This window comes from Chiloscyllium punctatum, chromosome 11 (genome assembly GCF_047496795.1).
Source record: "Chiloscyllium punctatum isolate Juve2018m chromosome 11, sChiPun1.3, whole genome shotgun sequence".
Lineage (NCBI taxonomy): Eukaryota > Metazoa > Chordata > Chondrichthyes > Orectolobiformes > Hemiscylliidae > Chiloscyllium > Chiloscyllium punctatum.
The window spans coordinates 32,465,971-32,489,941 of NC_092749.1; the positions used below are offsets into that span (position 1 = coordinate 32,465,971).

Here is a 23,971-nt window from a genome sequence, read left to right on the forward strand (position 1 = left end):
TAGATTGGGGTGGGATATCTGGTCAGCATGGACGGGTTGGACCAAAGGGTCTGTTTCCATGCTGTACATCTCTATGACTATGACTCTATGTTCCTTTGAGGTCTTTTGCTTTGATGGGTTTTGGCAGACACGCCATCTGCACCTCAATACAGTTAAAATGTGGAATGTATAGTCATTCAAATTGGGTAGCCATCTTGCTGTGAGATCAAATTACTGCACTCTATGCTTTAAAGTCTGCTTTTAAAAATTGAATTTACGTTTCCAATCAGTTAGCTATAAAGTACAAAAAACCGAAAGAACTGCAGATGCTAGAAATCTGAAACGAAATAGAAATTGTTGGAAAATCTCAGCACGGCTGGCAACACCTGTGGAGAGAAATCGGGGGTTAATGCATCAGATCCAGTCACTCTTGCTCAGAATGATGGTAGCTAAGAAAACAATGGTTTTTGTCTACAAGATAGGGTGGAGGTGGGGGAGAGTATGCAATAGATGGAGAGAGAGAAATATTGGTAGACAGACAAAGGATGGCTAAAGGTCTGTCTGGGGGAATGAATACCTGCAAATGGGGACTATTAGTGGCTGGCAATGGGTAGGGTGTAGTAGCAGCCCATGAGATGACAAGGCCCAGCACGTGGTGGATAGGAGAAAGCGTGGGGAAAAGTGCTCAAGCCCTAAAATTGTTGAACTCGGTATTAAATCCAGAAGGTTCCCAAGTGGAAAATGAGGTGGTTTTCTTCCAGCTTGTTCTGCAGCAAACCTGAGACAAGATGTTGGCCAGAGAACACAGTGGTGTGTTGAAGTGGCAAGCAACCTAGTTGACAGGGCCCTCGGCTAGGTCTGACCCATCTCCTGCATTGCGTCCCTCATCCCCTCTCTTGCTTCCCACAACAGCAATCGGGTCCCCTTTGTCCCTACCTACCAGCTCACCAGCAACCTCATCCATAGATTCATTAGCCACCATTTCTGCCAAATCCAGCACGATGCTACCACCAGACACCTACTCCCCCCTCTCCCTTATCAGCCTTCCACAAGGATCATTCCCTCCGAGACACCCTAGTCCACTCCTGCTTCACTACCAACACTTCACCACACCCCTATGACACTTTCCCCTGTAACTGCAGAACACCTGCCAGCTTACTTCCTCACTCATCAGTATACAAGGGCCCAAGTACACTTGTCAGGTGCTTGCTTCGCAGAACACATACGTTGTATCTGCAAACAAGAACCTGAGCTTCCAGTTGCTTGCCACTTCAACACAACACCATGTTCCCTGGCCAACATCTCAGGCTAGCTGCAGGGCTCCAGGGAAGCTCAGTGTAAGCTGGAAGAACAGCACCTCAGTTTCTGCTTGGGAACCCTGCAGCCTTCTGGATTTAATATCGAGTTCACCAATTTTAGAGATTGAGCACCTTTTCCCATGCTTTCCCCCAACCCCCAAACACCAGGCCTTGTCATCACATAGGCTGCTACCATTGTCAGCCACTAATAACCTCCATTAGCAATTATTCATTCCCCCAGACTGACATTTAACCACTCCTTTGTCTATCCAACTGTTCTTCTCTCTCTTTGGGCTCTATCTCCACCTATCGTTTACTCTCCCCCTTCTTCCCAACCCATCTTCTGTATAAAAAAAATCTTTTTCCAAGTTACCAACAGTTCTAAAGAAGGGTCACTGGAACTGAAACATTAACTGATTTCTCTCCACAGATGCTGCCAGACCTGCTAGATTTGCCCTCAATTTCTGTTTCAGTTAAAAAGCATGATTGTTTGGCACTAAACACAACTGAATGAGAACAGGAAATATTGTTTCCAACTCTAATGGCAACAATTTAAGAAAAATCTTACAATAAAAGTTAGTAATAAGTCAGGTGATATTCAGAATATTATTGTGAGTATTTTGAATTTTAGACAAATTAGAGATATATGGAATTATATACAATTTATAACAAAAAAACAAACAATTGTTTCTGTGTCTCTATTTATAACCTTTTTGAAACTACTCTCAATTTACTTCATTAACCTCATTGACATATTTCTTTTTAACCTCCTTCATGTACTTACCTCGATACAGAAACTTTCGTTTTCAGGGAAGGCAATGGCCTAGTGGTATTATCGCTAGACTATTAATCCAGAGACCCAGATAATGTTCTGGGTATCCAGATTCGAATCCAGTCCAGTGATGGACTTTGAATTCCATTTAAAAAATCTTAAACTAAGGATTTACTGTTAACCGTGAAATCATTATTGATTGTTGGAAAACTCCATCTGATTCCCTAACACTCTTCAGGGAAGGAAATATGCCATCCTCACCTAGTCTGGCCTACATGTGACCCCAGACCTACAGCAATGTGGTAGACTATCAGCTGCCCTCTGAAATGGCTTAGCAAGCCATTCTGTTGTATCAACCGCTCCAACATCTCAAAGAAATGAAATAAAATGGAACAGATCACCTGGCATTGACCAAGACAACGGCAGAAACAGCCCTGTTAACCTTGCAAAGTCCTCCTCACTAACATCTGGGGGCTAGTGCCAGGATTGGGAGAACTGTCTCATAGACTACAGCCTGACATATTCATACTTTATAGACAATGTCTCAGATACCATCACCATCCCTGGACATGTCCTGTCTCACTGGCAGTATAGACCCAGCAGAGGTATCAGCACAGTGGTATACAGTTGGGGAGGTGTTGCTTGGGGAGTCCTCAGCATTGACTTCAGATCCTATGAAGTCTCATGGCTTCAGGTTAAACAAGGGCAAGGAAACATCCTGCTGATTACTACATACAGTCCTCCTTCAGCTAATGAATCAGTACTCGTCCATGTTGAACAACACTTAGAGGAAGCACTGAGGCTGGGAAGGACACAAAATGTACTCCGGGTAGGGGATTTTGATGTCCACCGCCAAGAGTGGCTCAACAGCAGTACTACTGATTGACACAGCTACTAAAGTGGATCTACAGATGGTGGAGAGGAAACCCAACAAGAGGACAAACAAAACTTGACCTCATCCATACCAATCTGCCAGCTGTACTTGCATTTGTCCATGACTGTACAGTTCCTGTGGAGATGAAGGCCCACCTTCACATTGAAAATAACCTCCAACATGTTCTCTGGCACTATCACTATGCTAAATGGGCCAGACGTTGAATAGATCTAGCAACTCAAGACTGGGTATCCATGAGGTGCTGTGTGCCATCAATAACAACAGAATTGTACTCCACCACAATCTGTAACTTCATGGCGTGGCATATCCCCCACTCAACCATTACCATCAAACAGGGAATCAACCCTGGTTCAATGGATAGTGCAGGAGGGCATGCCAGGAATAGCACCATGCATACCTGAAGATGAGGTGTCAACCTGGTGAAGCCATCAAACAGGACTACTTGCATGCCACACAGCATAAGCAGCAAGTAATAGACAGAGCTAAGTGATCCCACAATCAATGGATAAGATCTAAGCTCTGCAGTCCTGCCACATCCACTCATGAATGGTGGTAGATGATTAAGTAACTCACTGGAGGATGAGGCTCCACAACTATCCTCATTCTCAGTGATGGAAGAGCCCAGCACATCAGTGCAAAACATAAGGCCGAGGCTTTTATAGCAATCTTCGGCCAGAAGTCGCCAGTGGATGAACCATCTTAGCCTGGTCCAATGGTCAAGAATGTAGTGCTGGAAAAGCACAGCAGGTCAGGCAGCATCCGAGGAGCAGGAGAACTGATGTTTCGAAATGTCGATTCTCCTGCTCCTCAGATGCTGTCTGACTTGCTGCACTTTTCTAGCACTACACTCTCGACTCTGATCTCCAGCATCTGCAGTCCTCAATTTTTCCTCCTCCAGTGGTCCCCAGCAATTTGATTCTCTCCACTTTATATCAAGAAACAGTTGGAGGCACTGGATACTTCAAAGGCTACAGGCCCTGGCAACATCTCAGCAATAATACTGAAAACTTTTGCTCCAGAACTTGTCGCTCCCCTGTCCAAGCTGTTCTAGTACAGTTACAACACTGGCATCTACCTGACAATGTGGAAAATTTTCTCAGTATGTCCTGTGCATAAAAAGGAGGACAAATCCAACCCGGCCAATTACCACCCCATCAGTATACTCTCGATCATCAGTAAAGTGATGGAAAGTGTCATCAACTGTGCTATCAAGGAGCACCTGTTCAGTGATGCCCAAGTTGGAATCCACCAGGGCCACTCAGCTCCTGATCTCATTACAGCCTTATTCAAACATGGACTAAAGAGCTGAACTCCAGAGGGGAGGTGTGAATGACAGCCTTTGATATCAAGACTGCATTCGACCGAGTATGACATCAAGGAGCTCTAGCAAAACTAGAATCAATGGGCATCGGGGGCAAACTGTCCAGTGGTTAGAGTCATGCCTGACACACAGGAAGATGCTTGTGGTTGTTGGAGGGCAGTCATCTCACTTCAGGACATCTCTGTAGGAATTCCTCAGGATCGTGTCCTCGGCTCAACCATCTTCAGCTGCTTCATCAATGACCTTTCCTCCATCATAAGGTCAGAAGTGGGGCTGTTCGCCGATGATTGCACAATGTTCAGCACCATTCTAAACTCCTCAGACTCTGAAGCAGTACGTGTCCAAATGCAACATGATCTGGACAATATCCAGGCTTGGGATGACAAGTGGCAAGTAACATTCACCACAAACAAATGCCAGGCTATCACCATCACCTGTAAGAGACAATCTAACCACCGCCCCTTGACATTCAATGGTGCTACCATCACTGAATGCCTCACTATCAAAATTGCGGGTGTTTTCATTGATCAGAAACTCAACTGGACTCACAGCATAAATGCAGTGGCTACAAGAGCAGGTCAGAGGCTAGGAATACTGTAGTGAAAAACTTACCTCCTGACTCCCCAAATCCTGTCCATCATCTACAAGGCACAAGTCAGGAGTGTGTTGGAATACCCCCTACTTGCTTGGATGTGGGCAGCCCATACAACACTCAAGAAGCTTGATACCATCCAGGATAAAGTAGCCTGCTCGGTTAGCACCACATCCACAAGCATCCACTCCCAACACCACCACAGTCAGTAGCAGCAGTGTGTACTATCTACAAGATGCACTGCAGAAATTCACCAAAGATCCTCAGACAGCAATTTCCAAACACATGACCACTTCTATCTAGAAGAACAAGGGCAGCAGATATATGGGAACACCGTCAAGTTCCCCTCCGAGTCACTCACCATCCCCTCTTGGAAATATATCGCTGTTCCTTCACTGCCACTGGGTCAAAATCCTGGAATTCCCTCCCTAATGGCATTGTAGGTCAATCTTCAACAGCTGAGTTGCAGCAATTTAAGAGGACAGCTCACCACCACCTTCTCAAGGGCAACTAGGGACAGGTATTAAATGCTGGTCAGCCAGTGACACTCACATAACACAAAAAATGAATAAATGAAAAAAAGACGTCCAGGAAAATAAACAAAATAATAAACACTATGATCATCGCCACAAAGAAAAGACAAGCTATAAATATATCAGTCTCCAAGAGTCCTTCAAACAATAACTATCCTTTAATATATTCAGAACAATTGCTATTGACATTTAGGATAGAAGAAATGCTCTGAATAATTAGGTTGAATAGGTTTTTGTCTGTGAGGAAGATCTTGAGCCATCATGATTTGTGACTGCTGAAAGCCCTTTATATTCTTGCAATCAGTAAGTCAATTATGTTTGATGATTTTTTTTACACTCCTTTACTCTTTTTGGGTCCTAGTTATTCTGTTCCTTTTCCTGTCATAGCATTTTTTTCTCCTCATTGTTTCTCTTGTCTATAAAATAGATCATTTTCTGAGCTCATTTTCTTCATTTTTCACTGCAATGCAAACAGCCATCAGGCCAAGTTTCTAGTCACCAATATTAACAAAAGCATACCTGGTATCTATTAGGAAGTGGAGGAGAGATAACTGCCTTGTAGAAACCATGCACAGATTATGCCTTTCTAATAGGAAGTCTGTACCTTGAAAGCTAATCTGCCCATTGCTTTTCTCACATGCTAGCTAATAGACTGCATATTGTCAGCATTTCCCATTTTTATATGACCATTACAAAGATGTTATCAGAGTTAAAATGAAAAACGATTCTGGAATGCAAAATTTCTCCCTATCAAAGTCTCTACGGCATGTACCTTAATTTGTTTTTCATGCCCAATTACAGGATTTGTGCCAGGACATTTCTACCAAAGCTTAAAACTTTGTGCTCCATCGTCACATGGCTTCATTGTCATATTCTTCTGCATCTTGGAATTCTTCAGTCATCTTGATTTAAATAATACATTTTATATACTGCTTTTACATTGTTCGTGCCAAAGTACACTGCTTCACATTTTCCGATAATATAGTCCGTGTCAGATTTTGCCCACTCAATCAACTTACCTACATCTGTCTGCAATGTCCTTATGCCTCCTTCACAATGTTTTCTTACCAATGTTGGAGTCATTTGTAAATTCAGCTACCATGACTTTGCTTCCTTCATCTAAGTTTTTGATGTAATTATAAAAATCCTAAAACTGTAGGACTGAACTCATCATGTCATGTCAATTAGACATAAATCCATTTGTGCATGCTGTCTCTTTTTTGACACATTCACAAACATTCACTCACGCCTAGTAGCAGCATTATATCACATCTATAAGATGCAGTACAGAAAGTCACCAAGGCTCCTCAGACATCACCTTACAACAACCACAATGATATAGAAGATCAGGCACAGCAGATACATGGGAACTCCACCTGCAGTGTCCCCTCCATGCTACTCACCATTCAGACTTTGAAATCTATTTCCATTTCTTCATGTTGTTGGGTCAAAATCCTGGAACTCCCTTCCAAATGGCATTGTGGGTATACTGCACAAATGGAAAATGGACTGCAGGAAAATGGTTCAGGAAGGCAGTTCACCACCTTCAACATGGGATGAGCAAGTATGCTGGCCCAGCCAGTGACACATGCATCTCAGGAAATAATTTTTAAAAGCTGTTTCCAAGTTTCAACAAATTGTGGATGTTTTGTTACTCTGCATGTTTCAAAGCTACATATTATACACACAAATATATAGAGAGTCTCAATTTGCAACTGTCTGATTTTATTAGAAATCCTTAAGCCAAAACAAAACAAAGCTACCTCCTTCAAACTATCTCATTAGCAACTTGGCACACTTGGGATGTTCTAGGTAGAAGTTTGAACAAATTTACATTACCTTCCAAAAAAATCCCTTTAATTCTGAGACTCCATAAATAATTCACATGTCTAATTGGGACAACTGCAATCTCACCACATGTGCGGGTTCCATTATGAAGCTAAGGTAAGACCAATTCTTTATTGTTCTCTGATTTCCAACTCTGACCTTTCTTAATAAACACAGGTCACCCTTTGAAGTGCAATACATCAGGTCGGTTTTACAGCTTCACAAAAACCAACTACTTTTAGTATCCTACATTTAAAAACTTGAAACCCCAAACTACAAACTAATCTCCCAAATCTATGAATCAAAAAATTAGACATTTTTACAACCTCAGTTGAAAACAAATATATCTATTATATAATTATCATAATGGCAACAGCATAAACACTATTAACAGTACCACCAATTTAGCAGTAACTTACAAACTTTGCTAGCAAACCACAGGACAATAGAATTTATTTTAACACATCAGCAATATAAATAAACAGCCAATGTGAGCCTACAACACAGGACTCAGGGCACGTCAATACAGTTTCAAAATCAAGTAACATAACAGAGTAAAGAAATAGTCAAGAATCCTATTTCAGGTATGGCAGACAATGGCAAAATTAGAAGAAGTGTATTAATTAAACTGGAAGAGATAAATAATAAATGGGTGAATAAAGTATCAGTACCGAGGGACAGGTTACAGGGTATGGCTGAAATAAGAATTCTATATACAAATGCACAGAGTGTAAGGAATAAATTAAATGAGCTGCAAGTACAAATTCAAATTGGAGAGTATGATATAATTGTCATTACTGAGATATGGCTGCAGGATAGATGGGATTAGGAACTAAATATACCAGGTTTACAAGACGGAAGGGAAAATGGCAGAGGGGGTAGTGTAGCCTTACTGATTAGAAGCAAAATTATTTCAATGGTGATGGAGGATAAAATGGGGGGAAAGCATTCAGTGAAGATCATATAGATGGAAATAAGGAACAGTAAGGAATTTAAAACTGCAATAGGTGCTGTGTATAGACCTCCTGGTAGCAGCTCTGAAATGCTAGATTGTATAAATTCAGAAAGTAGGCAAGGGTGATGCAAAGCCAGGGTAGAATTAATGGGGGATTATAACTTTAACATAGATTGGTAGAGGCAAACAAGCACTTGTCAGAAAGATAGTGAATTACTGGAGTGTGTTCAAGATAGTTTCCTACAGCAATATATTCTGAATGCAACAAGGGGACAAGCAATTTTAAATTTAGTAACAAACAATGAGCCAGATTTAATTAGTAACTTCATTGTACATGAACATTTATCAAATTGTGATCATAACATGTTTGAGTTGATTATAGCTCTTGAAAGTAAAAAGCATGCATCAGCTACTAGAGTTTTAGATTTAGGTAAGGTTGACTTTAACAAGATGGGACAGAGATTGTCCACTGTAAATGGGGAAAATCTGCCAATGGGTAAAACAACAGAAACATTAAACATAATATAAATCCAGTTTATACTTCTGAAAGGGAAGAGGTCCACTTCACAGCAAAAGAACAGGTACGGAAACTAAAGAAATAAGGGACAGCGTAAAACTAAAACAGCTTACAAAAATGCAAAAAAACAGCACCCATTCAGCTGAATGGGAAATATACAAAGACCTGCAAAGGGCCACAAAGCAGTTTATAAAAGCTACTAAAACAAGATTATGAAACAAAACTTGCCAGGAACATCAAAGTCAAGAAGAAATTTTCTATTTACATAAAGGGAAAGTGGGTGGTCAGGAGCAAAGTTGGCCTACTAAAGACTGAAAATGAAGATATTGTCAATAACTGTGAAAAAATGGCAGACATGTTGAATAATTACTTGGCCTCAGTATTTACAGTAGAAACGGAGGATAGTTTGCTGGACATCTTAAAGAAATTAATAGTGGAACAGAAACAAGGAATGATTAAAATTAGGGTAACTAAATATCAGTAATGATGAAGTTAATGGAATTAAAGAGTGACAAGTCCCCAGGAAGTCCCTGAGGAATTAAGGAAAGTAGAGGAGTACACTGTTGATACCCTAACTATAATCTTTCAAAATTACCTTGAGATAGGAGTCGTCCCCCTGGATTAGAAAATTGCATACGTCACTCTGCTTTCTAAGAAGGGCCAAAGAGGAAAACCAGGTAATTACAGACCAGTCAGCCTAACACTTTTATGGGGAAATTGTTGCAGTCTACAATCAAGGATGTGGTAACTGAACACCTTGAAAATCTTCCATTAATTGGGGAAAGCCAGCAAGAATTCATGCCATATAGATCATGTCTGACAAACTTCATTGAATTTTTTGAAGAGGTGATTAAGGTAGTGGACAGGTGAATATCTACAGATGTTTACATAAACTTTCAGAAGGCATTTGATATAAGGGACTATTACCTCAGGTAGAAGCCCATGGAATTGAGGACAAATTACTGACATGGCCAGGAAATTGATTGAGTGGCAAGTTACAGAAAGTGGGATATTTGGTAAGTACTCAAATTGGCTGGATATATCCAGTGGTGTTGTACAAGGGTCTGAATTGGGCCTCAGTTATTCACATTATTTATTCATGACTTGAATAATTGCATAGAAAGTCAAATATCCAAATTTGATGATGACACAAAGTTAGTGGCATTGTTGACAGTGTTGATGATAAAAATCATAAAATCATTTAATGATAAAATTATATAGGCTATAAAATTGCAAAGGGACACTGATAGACTAAGTGAATGGGAAAAACTGCGGCAGATGGAGTTCAATGTTATCCATTTTGGACAGGAAAAGGACAGATCAGGAAACTTTCTAGATGATACAAAATAAATGCAGTGGATATCCAAAGAGACTTTGGGGTTTCGGTGCACACACATTTAAATTGTGATGAACAGGTGCAGAAAATAACTAAGAAAGTTCATGGAATGCTGGCCTTTGTATCTAGAGGACTGGAATACTAAGATACAGAAGTTATGCTGCAGTTATACAAAACCCTGGTTAGACAATACTTGGAGTACTGTGAACAGATCCGGGTTTCACACCTTAGGAAGGAGATTTTAGCCTTAGAGGGAGTACGATGCAGGTTTACAAGAATGGTACCTAGACTTCAGGGATTAAGTTATGAGGAAAGATTAGATAAATTAAGCTTTTATTCTCTGGAATTTGGATGGATAATAACATTTCTGTCGTTGCTACTCATTTAAAGAACAGAAGCACAACCTGACCAGAGGGTTACAGACAGAGTGTGTCTCTGTACCAAGGGTATCTCATTTCCAGAATGGCACTAAAACCAAATCTACCTCCATGTCCTCTGCTGCAATTGAACATATGGCCATGAGCATAAGCCATCGCATCAGCAATGTTACTTTGTGGATTATACGGGTACTTTTGATATGCATAATGCTGAACTGTTAAGCAATAAAACATTGAAGATTTGTCATTCTCAAGCTGACTTGTGTGTTTCGATTTCATCATGGCTAGAAACAGGAGAATGGGAAGTACCAAAGCAATCAATGTTCTCGGAAAATGTGTGTTAGATGTGCTCTTCTGGAACCTTGGGGAGTTTATGTCATTGGAAGGTTGTTGACTTTTGCTACAAACTGAAGTCTACTCTTATTTAGAAGAAGAGAACTCTGTTCTCCAAATGACCTACAGACTGAGCCTCTTGTAACTTAAACATCTCTCTATCAGAGAGGACGTGTTGTCAATGTCATTCCAATGAGCACACTATCTCTTAAGCATGCCACAGCTGTTACCGCACACAACATGGGGATGGCCCTCCTGTTTCTCTTTTAGTTTTCTCCTCAAACTTGACTTATCCCTTTTTGAGTAGCTATGTTGTTCCAGTGCTTCTCTCTCCTCAAGATTACAACCTCGCTAAAGGGTCATGACACTTGAGGAACTGTATTAGAGGATGCCACCCAACCTGCCAAAACGCCTGAGCCTGAAGAGTATGAAGCTGGTGCCTTGCTCTGTGATGATCCTTGTGCTCAGGCAGCATCAGTTGGTGTCTGAACCTCTGGCAGGGGTCATTAACTCCCCTTACAAATGGTAAGCCTTATCAGCTAACAGTCAACACAAATCTCCACAGCTTTATGAAGAGTTACCACATCTGCGAGTGCTGGGGTAAAGGTATAATAGCAACATCCAGGAAAGCATATTGGCATGAAATCTTTCGTGTAATCACTCAGCAGCTCGATGTTTAGGAATCAAATCTTTACTTTTGAAGTATTTCCCTGGCTGGTCAATTGTTGTCTAGTTAATGGATAAAAACAATGATCACTGTACTTTACAACGGTAAATCCTGCATCATTTTTAACTTGAATGCCCCAATACATCTTGAATTCAAGCCTTCTTGAAAGCAGTATACCTTACCTCCATCTCACAAATGATGGTGCTACTGCCTGCAAGGTGCCAATAATATCTGATACCTGGAAAGAGCTAGTTGGAAGAAAGTGCAAGGCCACTTTGACTTATGCAGCCACAGGAAGGTCATGGCAACAGTTTCTAGGAACCTTCAGATGTCTGTCAATGAGGGTACTTAGGTAAGCAACCAAGTGCCTGGACTGGTGCAGCAATCTGTAGCCCTGAGGCTCTGAAATGAGACGGCATTTTCTGTTTGAGGCTAAAGTTTTTGCTTCAATTAACTTCCTGCTGTGTGTTCCTCACACCAGCACCTCTGCTATCTAGAACCTCTGACACAGATATTGTTCCTTAGCAAACTCAGAATATCTTGATCCCTTTTTCTCTTGTGTCCTTTTTTACCAGAATGTACAGTCTTCTAGTCTTATGAGCCTGGGGCATGTAAATAGAAAGACCTATCTGACATTAGCCATAATGCACTCAACCCCCACAAAATGCCTTTAATAAGAGTGCAGAGATAGAAAATATGATATTTTTCACTCAGAACAACTGAATGCCTGCAAATATAGGGCCATCTCCGAGTCTTCATTTGTCAACAACTTGCAGGATTCTGCTCCTTCAAAAGGAAAGTCAAAACTGCACTTTAATAAGCTGACAAACTTGTTAAGAGGCTTAAACAGCCATTTAAATAGTTCAGGTGGGTTACCTCTTCTAGTGCTTGTTATAGCCTTTTAAACTTTGAAATGCTGGTTTCACATTGGGAAATCAACACACTAATCTGAAAAGCACATACAGGGGACCTCCAGCCCTTCCTTCCTGCCCTCTAAACCTAATAAAAATCCAACTTTTACTCTGCCCATGTGCAATGGAAGTCTGTGGTGCTCAGTCTCAGCTGAACAGATATTTAGCAGCACAAGGAACTGTCATTTAAAGAGCCAGACATCCAACTTGCAAGTGAAGTGTTTTTGAATTACTTTTGCACTGATTTATTGCGTCGTGAAGATTTGAGCAAGCACATAGACAGTTAAAAGAAACAATAGTTAAAAAATCCAATTCTTCTGGAACAAAGCAGCTGCACTTTCTCAGCACAAAGCTTCACACAACAAGAGCACAAAGCAAGTGTTGTATTCAGATATGGAAGTCATTGAATCCTACAGTTTCCTTCCATTAATAGAATTACATATGACATCAAACAGACATCCAAAGGCTTGGTGACATGGTTAAAATGTTCTGCCTTAGACAGCAACTAGCTTGTCATTTAAAAAGATAGAAAAGAAAGTATTCCTAATTGATTAAATCTGTCATGGTATTAAGAAATTTCCAACATTGATTGTTACCTGTTTGAAGCATTCTTTCCTTTGATCTCCCTTGGTGATGGAAGGGCAGATGGTGTACTAAAACTTCGATGGAAACCTAAACAGAAAGAAAATTCTTGTTTGATAACAAATGTTTTTAAATGCAAGATAAACCTGAATAAAATAATTTAATCAACAAATATAAACATTATACTATATAATAAGGCCAAATTAAACAATGCCCTCAAAAATGTAAACAGAGATCTTATTCAACAGAAGGATGACATTTGGGTTTTGGTAACCATGTTATAGCAACTCAGTTTGTCCCTCTCTCCCACTATTTCCCCAGATCTAAACATTTTTTTTTCCTTCCAGCTTATCCAATTCCCATTCTATCACCTCCACACATCCTCAAGTACAATGCCACTTCTCTAATCCATCTGTGTAACTGAGGTCCACCATAACTGGAAACATTCTTCTGGACTCTTTCTAAAGCCTTCCTTTCTAAAGTAGAGTGCACAGGATTGGATTCAACAGTCCAATCAACGATCATAACTTTGTCAGTTTTGTACTGTATGTGAATTTCTTTTTTCTCAAAATCAGTTGGACCTTTATTGCCAATTTAAAAACACTTACACAGGAAGTATAATCTGTATATAATGGGTGCATACAGCTGAAAGCACATATAGGAGCAAATGACGCAGATCCTGGAATCAGTATTGAAAACAAAAAATGCTAGACATCACAGCAGGTCAGATCAGGAGAGACAGCAAACTAATGTTTCGAGCCTGGATAACTGTTTTTGTCTATTGTATTTGCTGCACCTAATGTAGCCTACTCTGCATTGGAGGAACCAAACGGGGACTGAGTGAGGGCTTTGCAGAACACCTCCAGTCTGCACATGACCCCACTTTCCCATTGCTGGTCATTTTAACACAGCATCCTGCTCATACGTTCACTGGTCTGTGCTCGGCATGCTGCAATGTTCCAGTGAATCATAACGCAAATTGGAAGAATAACATCTCATCTTCTGGACTTAATATTAAGTTCAACACCTTCAGATTGTGAACTTACTCCCATTTCATCCTTTCCTTTAGGTTTACTTGTTATATTCTCTGTCAATGTGCCCTCTCTAGTCTCCCCCAACTCCAGTGGGATCATCTGTCCTTTCCTCTTTGGCAGTTAGACACACCATTGTTCTGCCATTCTCACATTCTGATCATTTAATCTGCACTATCAGTGCCTTTTCTCCCCAGAACTCCACCCCCCAACACCACTATTGCATATATGCTGTCCCCTCCACACATCACATCAGCTCTGGTGAAGAGTCATCTTGACTCAAAATGTTAGCTTGCTCTGGCTCCGCTGATGCTGCCTGACCCGCTGTGATTTCCAGCATTTTTTAAAAAACACATGTGCAGCCATTAAAGGACAGTTTAGTCTTAAATCCTCAACAACAGATTGGGAGGATAAATTGCTAAGAGAGGAACAATTAATCACATTAACTTACTTCTACATAAACTTTACTATGTTTTCCCATATCCTTTCAAGGGACATAAGCCTTACTGGCCAAACCAGTATTCCTAACTAGCTTTGAGAACATGATACCTTGAACTACCTTCTTGAACAGTTGTAGCCCATCTACAGTGCTATTAGGAATGGTGCTCCAAATTATTTACCCAGCAACAATAAAGGAACAGTAATATAGTTTAAAGTAAGGATGATGTTTGGTTTGGAGGGAAACTTACAGGTGGTGGCACTCCCAAGCGACTTTTGCTTGGGACATCTAGTTGCTATAGGTTAGGGTTTTGGATGGTTTTGTAAAAAATGGTTTTGCAAGTTGCTGCATTGCATTTAAGATGGTTCATGTTGTTGATGTTATGTATCAGTGATAAAAGGAATAAGTGTGTAAGTTCATCAATTAGGCGCTGATGAAGTAAGCTATGTTGTCCGAATGGTGTTGAGCTTCTTGAGTGTTTTGCAGCTGCACTTATCATGCAAATGAAATATATTCCAACACACTCCTGATATGTGCCTTGTAGACAGGCATAGGTTATGGTAAAATCAGGAAATAAGTTGCATGTTTGAGAATTCCCAGACGCAGACCTACCTATGTAGCTACAGTATTCATGTGGCTGATCCAATTATGTCCAATAATTGCAAAACCTGCACCTCCTCCCTCACCTCCATCCAAGGCCCCAAAGGAGCCTTCCACATCCATCAAAGTTTTACCTGCACATCCAACAATATCATTTATTGTATCCGTTGCTCCCAATGCGGTCTCCTCTACACTAGGGAGACTGGACGTCTCCTAGCTGAGCGCTTTAGGGAACATCTCCGGGACACCCGCACCAATCAACCCCACCGCCCTGTGGCCTAACATTTCAACTACCCCTCCCACTTTGCCGAGGAAATGCAGGTCTTGGGCCTCCTCCACCACTGCTTCCTCACCACCCAATGCCTGGAGGAAGAACGCCTCATCTTCCGCCTCAAAACACTCCAATCCCACGGCATCAATGTAGATTTCACCAGTTTCCTCATTTCCCCTCCCCTTACCTTACCCCAGCTCCAACCTTCTAGCTCAGCACTGCCCTCATGACCTGTCCTACCTGCCTATTTTCCTTTCCACCTACCCACTCCACCCTCCTCTCTGACCTATCACCTTCATCCCCACCCCCATTCACCCATTGTACTCTTTGCTACCTTCCCCCACCCTCCTCTCTGACCTATCACCTCCATCCCCACCCCCATTTACCTATTGTACTCTATGCTACTTTCTCCCCACCCCCAACCCCTCTCATTTACCTCTCCACTCTGCAGGCACCCCGCCTCTATTCCTGATGAAGGGCTTTTGCCCAAAACGTCAATTTTCCTGCTCCTTGGATGCAGACTGATCTCCTGTGCTTTTCCAGCACCACTCTAATCTAGACTCTGGTTTCCAGCATCTGCAGTCCTTGTTTTTACCTACCTGATCCAATTATGTTTCTGGTCAGTGTTAACCCTCAGGATAGAATGTTGATAGCCAGAGATTCAATTATAATTATGTCCTTGATCAGCAAGGGAAGATGGTTAGGTTCTCTTGTGATTGAGACATTCTGTTTTTAAAAATTCATACACAGGATGTGGGCATTACTATTTAGGCCAACATTTATTGCCCATGCCTAACTACCTAGTAGGTGTTGATCAGCTGCTTCCTTGAATAGCTGCAGTTACTGGAGTGCAGTGACACCAACTGTGCTGTTGGGTATGGAGTCTCACCATTCATGATTGAATGTGTTCGGACTGCGAATTTTCAATTTGATCCATGTACTGTGGGATTGTTCAGCACCGCCTGTTCATACTTCTTCCATTGTTTGGCACGCTAGTGGCCATATGCAATAGGTTGATAACTTATTGCTAGGTAAGCCTTGTGAGCTTCTGGCATACCCTCCAGTTGACTTCATTGAACCAAAGTTGCTATTAATGGTAGAATGGAGAGTATGCCAGACCATAACACTACAAATTGTGGTTTCATACTATTCTGCTGCTACTCGCTATAATGATTATGCAATGGTCAATCCTAATGATACTGTAATGGACAGACGCACCTGTGATAGGTAGATTGGTGAGGATGAGATCAAATAGATTAGTTTTTCTTGTTAGTTCCTTCATCACCTTCCACAGACCCAATCTAGTAGTAATGTCATTTAGGCCTCTATAGTCAATAGTAGGTCAATAGTGATACTACTGAGAGAAAGTGAGGACTGCAGATGCTTGAGATCAGAGTCGAAAAGTGTGACACTGGAAAAGCACAGCAGGTCAGGCAGCATCCAAAGAGCAGGAGAATCGATGTTAAATGTTAGGCAATATTTAACGTTGATTCTCCTGCTCCTTGGATGCTGTTTGACCTGCTGTGCTTTTCCAGCACAGCACGTTTCAACAATGATACTACTGGGCCATTCTTGATGGGGGAATTCAAGTCATAGAGTCATAGAAGTGTACAACACAGAAACAGACCCTGCAGTCCAACTTGTCCATGCTGACCAGATTACCCAACCTGATCTAGTCCCACCTGCCAGCACCCAGCCCATATCCCTCCAAACCCTTCCTATTATTATACCCATCCAGATGCCTTTTAAATGCTGCAATTGTACTAGCCTCCACCATTTCCTCTAGCAGCTCATTCCATACACATACCACCCTCTGCGTGAAAAAGGGTGGTCCTCCACCTAGAGTGCATTCTATGCCCTGCTCAGTGCTTCAACCAAGTGTTGTTTGACATGGAGGAATACTGATTCAATAGCTACGGTTAGGGGACAATAGGTAGAACTCAGCATGAAGTTTCCTTACCCATGTCAGATTTAACATTATGAGACTTCATAGGTTCTGGTGTTAATGTTGAAGATTCTCAGGAATTTGCCTTCTTGACTGTAACCACATGCTGCTGCCACTGACGGGCCTGTCCTATGGAGGGACAGGGCACACCCAGAGATAGTATGGTGGTGTCTGTGTTATAGTCATATTCATGGAATCATACTTTATAGACAATGTCAAGTGATTGTTTGACTACACTGTGGGGTTTCTCTTTCCATTTTGTTACAAGCCCCATTGTACTGGTATGGAGGTTTATTCAGAGTGTCAAGACTGTATTTGCCATTGTCATTTCTGGAACCTAGGGTAGATGTTGGGTGATCCGTCTGATGTCATTCTTTTGTTTAGGGCGCATAGTAGTTCGGTGCAACTGAGTGGATTGCTAGGCCATTTCTGTTTGGCTATTGGTTGGTTGGGGCACACTTAATTCTGGATTACATCTTTATACTTCAGCTAGGTTTTGTCAAAGATCATAGTTTTTGCTTCATCCAGTGTTGTTGGGGATCTCAGGAGGAGGTACAGATAGATCAAATAAAAGCAAAATAGTGCAGATGCTGGAAAGGTGAAACAAACTGAGAGTATTGAAGAAATTCAGTGAGTCTGGCAGCATCTATGTAGAAAGGAAAGGAGCTAATAATTTGACTCTTCTTCAGAACTTAAAGATTTTAGAAAATGTTTTTTTCTCTATACTTTTTTCAGATGCAGAGATGGGGCAAAAGACACAAATGGTGTAGATACCGAGTGTAAAAAAAAACAGATGGGTGCTAACAAACTAAGGTATGAAGGGGATAGAAAGGGTCCTTTCCTCTAAGAGCAAAGTAAACAAGACATGTATATGTGTGTGAATCAAAAATAGAAATTGCTGGCGAAACTCAGCAGGTCTGGCAACATCTGTGGGGAGAAAGCAGAATTAACGTTTTGAGTCCGGTGATCTTATTTTATTTGGAATGTTAACTCTGCTTTCTCTTCACAGAGTCAAGATTAGAGTGGTGCTGGAAAAGCACAGTAGTCAGGCAGCATCCGAGGAGCAGGAAAATTGATGTTTCAGGCAAAAGCCCTTCATCAGGAAAGGGCTCTTCACAGATGCTGTCAGAGCTGCTAGGTTTTTTCAAGAATTTATATTCTTGCTTCAGGGGTGGCATGGTGGCTCAGTGGTTAGAACTGCAGCCTCACAGTGCCAGGGACCTGGATTCAATTCCGGCCTTGGGCGACTGTCTGTGTGGAGTTTGCACATTCTTCCTGTGTCTGAGTGGGTTTCCTCTGGGTGCTCCAGTTTCCTCCCACAGTCCAAAGATGTGCAGGTCAGGTGAACTGACCATGCTAAATTGCCCATAGTGTTAGGTGCAACAGTCAGAGGGAAATGGGTCTGGGTGGGTTAACCTTCAGAGGTTGGTGTGGACTTGTTGGGCTGAAGGGCCTGTTTCCACACAGAAAGGAATCTAATCTAATCTTCTCCAGCATCTACTGTTCTTGGTTTTATTTAATTGTTATTTATGTGTATCTGTTTGTGCATGTGGGTTTGGGTGTGTGTGTGGGCATGGTGGGGAGGGAACCAAAGAATGAAAGGAAAATGGAAAACAAGCATAATGTGGTCCGTTTCCAAAGTTATAGAATTCAATCTTGAAAAAAACATTTTCGAATAAAGAATAGTAATTCCAGATTAACTTTGTTTTGTAACATTAAGTTTGTCTCTCTCTTTCCACAGGTGTTGCCAACCCTCCTGAGTTTCTCCAGCATTCCCTGTGCTTGTTAGTTAAGATAGATCATCCCCTTGGCACTTCAGATTGAAGGTTATTGTAAATGCCTCAGGCTTCTCTTTTGCTCTCCATCATTACAGTTGGGGCACTTCCTCTTCCAGTTAGTTTCAATTGTTTGCCACCATTCATGACTGGATGTGCCAGTTCAGCAGAGGTTTGATCTTGTCTATTGGTTGTGGAATCACTTGTTGGGGGGTGGTGGGGCCTAGTGGTATTATCCCTTGTTCTGTTAATCCAGAGACTCAGGTAATGTTCTGAGACCTAGATTCGAAGCCTGCCATGACAGATGATGGAATTGAATTCAATAAAATTCTGGAAATATGTGTCGATGATGGTGAGGAAACTATGGCTGATTGTTGGGAAAAAAAAATCTGGTTCACTACTATTCTTTAAGGAAGGAAACTGCCATCCTTACCTGGTCTGACCTATACATGACTACAGACCCACAGAAATGTGGTTGACTCTTAACTGGCCCCTGGGTAATTATGGATGGGCAATAAATGCTGGCCTAGCCAGGGATGCCCTTCTCTTGTGAATGAATAATAATAAAAAACTTAGTTTTGACTTTTACATGCTGTTTCCTCTGTTACCATGTATGAAACCTTGTGTTCTAGCTTTACCATGTCTCAGCAATTCTACTGAATTATGTTTGTATAGACACCACCTGTGATCAGAGGCCAGCATGGATTCATTGACTCAGATCTCCAAGCTCTGCTCAATAAGGTTAAAGGCAGAGCTGGGTCTGGATGCCATCAAACTGTTCAGTGTTGGATAATTTGTGCTTCCTGGAAACAGGTGGCACTAGGACTAGGATTAAAATACTGGGAAAAAAATTGAATGATGCCACCAGAGCTGAAAGCATAACGTAAGAGATGGTGTCTTTTACTTCTTGTCCAAAGTGTTCTGAAGTACACTTCATTCTCTTAAAGCCACAAAGTGATGATTAGACTTTCACACTGCACTTTCACTCTAACTTGGTGCCTTACACTATGGTTATCCAGCCTGCCTCCCAGCAATTTCTTACATGTACCATACAAAAATATCATATTTAACAGCAGGCTCAGATAGGTTCATAGCTAAAATTGCAATCAGGTTCCCATTCATGACAGAGTTCAAATTCTGATAGCTCAATTTTTATTCTGACAAGAACCATCATCTGAGCTTCTCCCTTTTGCAAATGCTTCAAAAAGCTCTTCTGCTATAATTTTGGTCCCTGTATTTGGACATCCCTTTGATGTTATACTTCCAAATAAATGCTTTGAGACATTATTTTATGTGAGTAACATTATATAAATTGAAGTTTTCTGGCTCTCATTATAAAAATAAACAAGAAAAGTCATTATAATTAAAGTTCAGAGTGAACATGAAATATTGCTAAACAAATTAAAGAAAAAAAATTCAAAGTTTAATTTAAATATAACATTTCCATCATAGCTAACTCCTTTACTTCAAAGAAACTCAAGGCATTTTTCTCAACATTCTTCCATTATTTGGCCATGTAGTCTACTGTTACGAATACCTAATGGGCTCTAACAATGCAATAAATCATTGTCAATTTGGCTCAGTCACAAAAATGCATCAAATAGAAAAATAGGCTATCCTTTCAAACATCAACCTGTGAAGTGAATGCTGATAAGGAAGCCTGTGCATTTCTTCCCCACTGGGAAATGGTCTAAACATGGGAAGGAATGAAAAGAATACAAAGACATGTCAACAATAGCCAAAAAGGCAGGCAATATAATACAAAGAAAAACACCGAATTGCTAACTAATTAAGTATGAAAACACACATCACCAGGTTATAGTCCAGCAGATTTATTTGAAATCACAAGCTTTTGGGGCATAACCTACCTGACGAAGGGGCTACTCTCCAAAAGCTTGTGATTTCAATTAAACTTGTTGGACTATTAACTGGTGTCGTATGACTTCTGACTGAGAATCTCCGCAATCACCTGATGAAGGAGCAGCACTCCAAAAGCTAGTGCTTCCAAATAAACCTGTTGGACTATAACCTAGTGTTGTGTAACCTGTAACTTTGTACACCCCAGTTCAACACCGGTATCTCCAAATCATGTTTTTTCTGGGCAGTGTTAAACTTTAAAACTGATACCTTTCAGATGCCAAATGCTTCTCTCTTAAAACCAACTTTTCTGAACTGGAGTGGCTCAGATTGTGAGTTGCACACTGGAAGATGCCAGCTACAGATTAATTATGCTGTCGCCTGACCTCCACAGCAGTAATTATTAGCTTTCTATATTGTTGGTTATACACTGACATCAGTGCACAAACTTTAGGTGCCAATATTTATGGATTAGTTGCCAGTGTTCAAGAAGGTGATGGGCAAATTTGCCTCAAAATTTCACAAGGACCCATAAAAAGATGGAGGTGGAAAATCGATAACTGAATACACTATTAGTCCTTTGTAAGCTAAACAGGGCTGAAAAATTGCTGTCATAGATGCTTTGTTGATATTCTGAGAGTAGAGAGTTAAATTGGAGGAGCAGTGAGCATGGGACACAGAAAATTTATGGGGAGCAACTCCTCCAATCACAAATTTCATCTCTCTTATGTTTATTGCTGCTGTTCTTCCATTGAGAAGTTCCCTCTTCCCAACTCGTACAGCTCCTCTGGAGACAATATCTACGATTGAAATAGCAGGGATAGAGGGAGCCTGACTGAAGGAAATCCAAACTGTAGGGCTCCAGGCAGCTGTCACTCATCCCCATGGTAGCTCAGACCCCTCCAGGTTCCACCTGCATGGATGGGGTCTGGGACCTTGCTGACTGTTCTATCTTTTCACAATGATAGACTCCGAGTGTGTTTGTAGTACTTGAGCTTGGAAAGAATGTTTTAGATGTGGCAACAGATGGAAGGATGGGGGACCTTGGACTATGTTGGCTGTTCATAAAGGAGCCACATCCAGGAAATGCATGCATAAATTTGCTAAGTTTCCTCAAGTTAATTCCATATTAAAATCTTTTAAATTGACATGCTAGATTCCAAATGGTATATTTGTGATTGCTTAGAGCTATGCTCTAATTGAGTTCCTTTTATTTTTAATTTCAACATAAATTAATTGTCCCCAACCTGCTCCATTTGAGAATAAAGCTCCTGTCGTTTATTTATAACAATGGGCACAAAGAACCGTAATTAATGTTCCTTTGATCCATCCAATCTATGGCTAATTAAAGAAAAGATGATCAGGCAAGAAGCTGACTAGGTTGAAAAATAAAATCACTGAAATGTAAAGTATATACAAATTAAATCATTCATTATCTGATAGTTAGCTGGCTCTTGCAATGCTAATTTGTGTTTTATTCCCTTATATAGTTCAACTCTTGGAAGTAATATCCTTATATGCACTTTACTAATTAAACATTACTTCATACTTTAAGCATCAGACCCTCCATGTTTAACTAATATGTATTCACAAACTTGTATACTTGTAAGCTTTCAAAATGGAATAAATTAAAAACTTAATAAAATATGCTAAGTTGCCTGTATCTCCCTTTCCTGTCTTTTTCAGTTGCTGATCCTCCTGCAACACCTTTGTCCTTCACTACTCCTTGTTCCTCCAACTCATCAATCCCATGGCTGCCCTCACTATTCTAAGTGGATGGACACACATTTCTCCACAGTTTTGCCATCAGGTAACTTATCAATGTTGAATTACAACATTCTACTTTGCATTCAATAATATTGCTCTTCTCAAAGACAGACCCTTGATTCTTTGGCTGTTAATACAGCAAACTTTGTTTTCAAAATGGCACCTTATGAAGCGGCCTCTCAATAAACCAGCAAAAATTATACATCAGAAGTATCAGACATTTACAGTATTATCATGATCTCTGCAATGTCCAAGTAGTCAGATGTGGGTGAAGTGCAAAGGCTCAAAGCTTCAGCCTTAAGTTTTACTTAAGATAATGGTGCATTATTACTTAATTGATTTATGCTGTAAATAAAGTACAACAGTGATGCATATATCCCTGCATTACATTTTTATTACACAGCGTGTTTTAACCTCTTGATCAACCAGAACATTTGATCAGCCATTAATTTACTGGTCCCATAGGTACGACTTAATAAAATGTTTGCTGTACTTCATCCTGAGCCATTTCTATGGCAGTTTTTGTCAGTGGTTGTTTGCCATTGTCTTCCACTGTCAAGTTAGCAAGCTGCAAGTCTAACTTAACAAGAATGTGTATTGAAGCTTTTTTTGGCATTATTCTGAACCGTATGCTAGTTTTTGATCTACAGGAGCTAATTGTCCTCTATATTTTGTTCATATCTATATTATTTACCATGCCACCCTGCTAGTTCTTAAAAAAACTTGGATATCTGACTCTATTTCTTCATCTAAATCATTCATAACTCTTCCAAGCATTTCAAGTCTTGTGGTACGCCAAACACTAAATTCTTGCTTACATTTTTGGTTATATTCCTGAAAATTACAATTTTAATTGAAACAACTTTAAGTGAATCATGGTTTCCAGTGGAAGTCAATAACAAACATTGAGTTAAGATCTTTCAAACATTTCTCACTCAGGAAAAAAAAGCAACGGTTGAAATACTGTGTGGTACATGTGCCATATTAGCTGAAGTAGCTTACATAACAAAATGCATGACTTAGTATAAAATATGTAAAATACAATATTTTTAAAATGTATCACTTTTATTGAATAGTGTCTAGATGGGTATATGAATGGGAAGAGTTTAGAGGGATATGGGTCAATTGTTGACAAATGAGACGAGATTAGTTTAGGATATTTGGTCGGCATAGACAAGTTAGACCAAAGGGTCTGTTTCTGTGCTGTACATCTCTTGCGACTCTGAGACTCTACTGTTAGTGACCAGGCGCCATCTAGCGGCAGACATTGGTCAGTTCAGGGACTTCTGGCACAAACTGGAGCCAAGGCTGTCAATTTGAATGTGGAGCCAGCAGTTGAGCTGGGAGGGAACAAGTCATGGGATGGAGCTAATGCCCAGGACAGATGCACA

The 23,971-nt window shown here is 40.7% G+C and overlaps 1 protein-coding gene across 1 annotated transcript in view; it reads right to left on the reverse strand.

The window, feature by feature from the left end:
- The window catches only part of LOC140482872 (CAP-Gly domain-containing linker protein 4-like), a 276,546-nt gene that overhangs the window by 32,846 nt on the left and 219,729 nt on the right, over positions 1–23,971 (reverse strand). Inside the window, exon 15 of the mRNA XM_072580592.1 lies at positions 12,910–12,985. Within this exon, the coding sequence (XP_072436693.1) occupies positions 12,910–12,985 (76 nt within the window). The remainder of the gene's footprint in view (positions 1–12,909; positions 12,986–23,971) is intronic.